The following is a 5971-nucleotide window of genomic DNA, read 5'->3' on the forward strand; positions in this document are numbered from 1 at the left end:
CTCTAGCCAGGGCAACAGAGTGAGACTCTGTCTCAAAAAAAAAAAACACTTTATATTTTTTTTTTGCTGGTTTAGAAATCATAAAGGCTATACCATTTTATCTTTTCATACAAATATATTTATATGGATTCTTTCTTTCTGGCCAGAATATACATTCATACTTCAAGTAGGAATTCTTCTAAGTTTAAAAATATTTTTTAAACAATGAAAACTTCATATTTTCAATTAATGATTTGTCTATACAAACTTACCTGAGGCAGCAAGACCTCAGAATATCATTTAAAAATTATCAAACTCACAAAAGTATAGAGAGTAGTATAAATGAACTCTCGCATGCTCTTCATCCAGCCTTTACAATTACAAACATTTTGCCATTGAAATATCATTTAAAAATTCAATTAGCTTATGATACGTTTGCAGAAATTATAAGTTTCTGAGGTCACAGACTCTTTTCAGAAGGAACAAGTCCTTATTTGTAAAAATAAGAAGGTTAACTCAGCCACGTTAAAAGAGAGTTACAGTTAAAAATGACAACTGACATATGACTGGCATAGGCAAAAACTTGTAATTTTTTCATATCATCAGTCTTTCATTCCCTCTTTAATATCACAATACTTTTCCAGAGTAGTGAAAACAGAGGATTTCTCAGCTGTAAGCTTGCCCCCTCCTACACTTAACCTTAGCTTTATGTTAAAATAGTTATCTTTTTTTTCAGAGCGCCTCTTTAAAAACAATATAGGTTTCTTGAAGTATAGTTTATATCCCATAAAATTCTAAAAATTCACCATACAGTTTAATGATTTTCAGAAAATTCCTAGATTTGGGCTCCCATCACCATAATCCAATTTTAGAAGATTTCCATTGCCCCTTATTTAGCATCACTGTAGGAGCCACATCAGAAAGACTTCTTAATGCATTTATGCTGTTATATGGCAGGAAATGGGGTGAACTGGAGGCCATAGTGGTGAATAAAGGTGGTTTACCTCTCCTGACTTAATTTATCTTTATTTTACTCTTTCCTTGAGGGTCACTGTAATGGAGCGGTTGCTACGGTTCCTGAACTTTGTGTTCCATGTACAGAAGCACATTTAAGATCTTTAGAATGTGCCATCCCTTTCACATAGTTTGAGCTTTTTCTGCCTGAGCGGGGCATTAATTCACAAAAGGAATACCTACCATTATTTTATTTCATTGTTATTCAATTTGGTAACTCATAAAATTTAAGACATAGTTTTTCTTAAGCTTTTAGGCTCAGCTTACAATCTTATTTTTTGTGGAAGAAAAATCATTCACTTGTTCTTTGACTCATATTCAATTAATTCATAAATTTGAGAGACTAAATTTTCCAAACATTAAACACTATGTACATAATTAGTAAAAAAAATTTACAATTTATTACAAAATTTATAATTTATTACTTGTTTTCTCTAACATGTCAAGCACCCAACAATTGAGGCTAACAAATCTGACAAATGATATCTTGTTAACCTCTGCTAAGGAATGAATGTTTGAATCCTCTCAAAATTCCTATGTTGAAGCCCTAAAGTCATGGTATTTGGAGATAGGGCCTTTGGGAAGTAATTAGGTCATGAGGGTGGAACTGTCACGATGGGACTAATGTCTTTATAAGAAGATGAAGAGAGCTAGCCCTCTGTGGATCATGTGAGGATACAGCAAGAAGCCAAGAAATGGTTTTCATCAGACACCAGATCTGCCAGTGCCTTGATCTTGGACTTCCCAGCCTCCAGAACTGTCAGAAATCAATGTTTGTTGTTTAAGCAACCCAGTTTACGGTATTTTTGGAAGGCAACTATGCTCACCACTATACCACCAATGCAGTTTATGGTATTTTTGTTATAGCAGCCTGAGCTAAGACAAACTGTTAAAAAACTATTTTAGTTTTTATTACATCAAGCTTATGTGTTTAGCTTTTGAAATTAAATATTTCAAAAAATCTTAAAAAATAAAAAAATAAAGAGTATACTTAGAGCGGTGCAATAATTATAAAACCTGTACAATTCATTCTTCCAACTAAGAGCACTGAGTTAAGAATTTGGGTCCATGATGTAGAGAAGGAAAGTGAAGGACTTTTCCAGGACCTTGGGTTCTAATTCTCTTTTACTGTAACTATTATGGAATATCCTGCATTAAGGTCTAATGTGTACTATTGAAATCTTGTTCAGGCTACAGTTGCATGTCATATATTGGGTTCTTAAGTGTGTCATTGATTTGAAGATTTGGGGAAATAACATTATGAGTTCAATGAGATGTGGTTACCAAAATATGATAGGATGTCCTCTTAGGCAAGATTTAGGACAATGAAGAAAAGAGTCCCTCCCTATTATTTGCTTGTGAAATCATGTCTAAGTTATACATAATTAATTCTGGATACCACACTTTAGCGGGGGCATTGACACAGTGGAGCATAGTTTCAGATCATCAGGATGGTGAAGGAACCTGAAACTATTACATGAGGCAGGGATAAAAAAAATTTTCCCCAGGGAAGGAGAAAAACAACTCCAAAGAACATCATGTAGAAGATTCTTCTGCATGTGCTACAGAACCAGGATCAAATTGAAGGTTACACAAACACAGGTTTCAACCAGGCAGATGTTGTGGAAAAAGACTCAGACCTGAAAGCAGGTGATCCAGGTCCCAGTTTACATTATGATTAGCCATGGGTCCTTGGGGCAAGTTATTTAAATTCTGGAAGCTAGTGCTGTCCAATAGAACTTTCTGCAATGATCGAAATGTTCAGTATCTTTACTGTCCAATATAGTAGCCACTAACTACACGTTCAACACTTGAAATATGGATAGTGTGACTGAGGAGCTGAATTTTTAATTTAATTTAAATTAATCTGAATTTAAACAGCCACATGTGGCTACTGGCTACAGTATTTCAAAGGCACAGCTTAAGTCTTAATTTTCTTCTCTCTAAAATGGGAATAATAATTCTGATCAAATTGTTGACTTTAGGATCAAATGATAACATATGTGAACTCCAAAAAACTAAAATACTACATAAGTGTTAATTATTTAGATAATTATCTTATTATTGTTTTATCCTCAAGACTTTCTATCATTTGTAATTAGAGAAAAATGGAATAAGCAGCCTGAGAAAGCAGAGTTCCCCACGTTTGGTTTTCAGATGTAGGTTTGAGGTTGTCAGAAGTTACAGAAAGAACAAAACGTTCTAGAGGGTTGGGCTAAACCATCCTTTAAGTGCCTGCGTGGACCTCCATGAGGTTCTCCCTGACTGCCGCGACTGAGTTAATGGCCCTCCTCTATGTACTACCGGGACACTTTTCACACTGTATTGTAAAAATGGTCTGTATACTCAATTGTATCCGAGAACATATGCCTCATACCGATTGTCAACTGCCGGGTACATAGTAGTTCCTCAATTTATATTTGTTAAATGATTAACTTACCGTGTACTCGCGAGGGTATGGTTCCCTGATAATAACTTAAGGAACTATCAATTTCTGGGAAATACTACAGTTCTTTCCGGACAATGTGGATGAACACCGCCTTGCTGCAAATGCACAGTGCACCTCCGGTGCCAGGAGGCCTGCCAGCGATGACCTTTTTCTTTCGCCCTTCTCCTCCTTCCCGTCTGCAGGATGTGGAGGACCTCAGGGTCACGAGGTCACGACAGTCCGCGCCGTCGTGGAGACCAGCGAGACGCGTAGGGAAGAACTACATTTCCCAGCTGACTCTCCTCCGCGCGGCCCTGCCCGCGTGCGGGGGGCGAGAGTACCGGGCGCTCGCTCCCTGCCGAGCGCTCGTCGCCCGCCTGAGCCTTTGCCAGGGGATGAGGTGGGAGGCGCTAGAAACCACTTAGCTACAGCCGACCGCCCAATGCAGCACTCTCGCTCCCCCCGCCAGCGGAAGCGCCCGCGGAGCACAATGCAGCACTGAGGCAGCGCCGCGGTGGAGGCTGCAGCGCCGCGGCATCCGCAGAACCGGCTGAGGCTGGGGCTGGGAGGAGGCGGTCGTGCGGACCGCGGGGCGCGGAGCGAGGGAGCCGGACTCGGCTGCCCCAGCATGAGGAGCTGAGCGTCTCGGGCGAGGCGGGCTGACGGCAGCACCATGCAGGCGTCTGCGGCTGCGTCCTTGCCCTTCTTGCTGCTCTGCGCCCTAGGGACCTGCCCCCCGGCGCGCTGCGGCCAGGCAGGTAAGTTAGCCACCCTCTGTGGCTTCGGGACGTACCATTTTACGGGAATCTTTGGAGCCCTCCAGCGCATTGGATAGGGGTGCCTCCATTTCCCGGGTGCGCGGGGAGAAATTTTATCTGGAAGGGTGGTGAGAAGTGGAGCAAAAATATATGTGTGGGGGCGAGCGGGTGCATTGGAAGCCTCCGGTCAAAAGCCTGTTTTTCTTCTTCTGAAGAGGAGTGGGGAGGATGGGAAAGGGGTACCTTGCTTCTGGGCCCGGATCCTGGATGCTCCCAGATGAGCTGGTCCAAAGCTCTCTGGCTGGTGTCTCTGCGTCCTTCCCAGATGGGGTCCGGGAAGGAGGGGGCAGCGGATTTTCGTAGAGGAGACGTAGGACCTCAGGATAGAGGAGTGTGGGTAAGGGTCATTATTTTCGCCTTTTCTCTCCACTCCCTCCTTCCCCTCTTCCTGCCTGGAGGAGACGCCTCAGTGACGGACCTGAAGAAGAGGAACGAAAACCGCTTCCTGGAGCGCCAGAGCATCGTGCCACTGCGCCTCATCTACCGCTCCGGTGGCGAAGACGAAACTCGGCACGACGCGCTCGACACGCGAGTGCGGGGCGACCCCGGTGGCCGGCAGGTGAGAGGCGCCGTCGGGGGGTGGTCCTCCGCGCCTCCTGCCCACCCGCGACCCCCCGTTTGCTCTCGGTTGCCCTGGAGACGTAATGTCTTGGCTGAAATGAGCGCAATCCTAATGCGAGTTATACATGGCGTTCCCTGTGTAAAAAAGAAGGGAAAAGGGTACAAAAAAGAACCCAAAGAACCACAGGCCAGGGGATTTGCTCTAGGGAAGTTTGTGCGGGGTGCCTCCAGCAGTGCGGTAACCTGAGTAAGGGGCGGAGGCCCTCTCTGTAAGCAAAAGCCCTGCCCATGGGAGAAGGGACATAGTACCTGGGCAGGGTTTGAGTATAATAATTGTTACTGTTTTAATCATCAAAGAGAAGACTTTATAAGTGATTTAACCCAAGAGTGGTATTGTAGAAAAATTGTAAAAACCAAGGCTATACCTTCCTAAAGAACCCAAACTATAAAAATCAACTAAACTTCTAGATTCTCTGGTCCCTTCGATTTGTGTACACTGGAGATGTTCCCTTTCACCTCTACCTTCTGGAAAAGGCGTCCTCCTCCCCCTTTTTTTGTGCGTAGCAGTTCTCTTGGTTTAATTAGGGGTTTATTGAGCATTTATAAATAACATTTTGAAAATCTAGTTTATCATTGTACCCATATTTAGATCAATATCACACATCCACAGATATTCCTGAAAATTATTTTGAACTTATTGGCTAATTTGAGTAATTTTGGGGGGGGGTACGTAAATATTTTTTGTATTTACATACATTAGCCTGGCAGGCAGTTCACCCACCTGTAAGCACATATTGGACTTGTTCATGTAGTTGAAAATTTTTGTAAACTTCACTGAAGCAAAGGCAGTGCTTTACACATTTTCACTTGTGTAAATATGTTCAATCCTTTAAGATACATCTTGGCCAGGCATGGTGTCTCATGCCTGTAAACTTAGGACTTTGGGAGGCTGAGGTGGGAGGATCGATCGCTTGAGGCCTGGAGTTCAAGACCAGCTTAGGAAAATAGGGAGACCCCCATTTCTACAAAAAATAGAAAAAATTAGTTGGGCTAAATGGTGAGAGCCTGTAGTCCCAGTTACTTAGGTGGCTGAAGCAAGAGGATGGCTTAAGCCCAGGAATTTGAGGCTGCAGTGAACCATGATTGAGCTGTTGCTGAGCTCTAGTCCTGT

At 42.9% G+C, this 5971-nt stretch overlaps 1 protein-coding gene across 1 annotated transcript in view; it reads left to right on the forward strand.

Moving 5' to 3' along the window:
• Nucleotides 1–3762: 3762 nt before the first annotated feature.
• The window catches only part of ADAM22 (ADAM metallopeptidase domain 22), a 241994-nt gene continuing 239785 nt past the window's right edge, over nucleotides 3763–5971 (forward strand). Inside the window, exons 1-2 of the mRNA XM_012643499.1 lie at nucleotides 3763–4179; nucleotides 4638–4798. Coding sequence (XP_012498953.1) covers nucleotides 4095–4179; nucleotides 4638–4798 — 246 coding nt within the window. The 5' untranslated portion in view covers nucleotides 3763–4094. The remainder of the gene's footprint in view (nucleotides 4180–4637; nucleotides 4799–5971) is intronic.

Source organism: Propithecus coquereli, unplaced genomic scaffold (assembly GCF_000956105.1).
Source record: "Propithecus coquereli isolate 6110/MARCELLA unplaced genomic scaffold, Pcoq_1.0 Scaffold199, whole genome shotgun sequence".
NCBI classification, from domain to species: domain Eukaryota; kingdom Metazoa; phylum Chordata; class Mammalia; order Primates; family Indriidae; genus Propithecus; species Propithecus coquereli.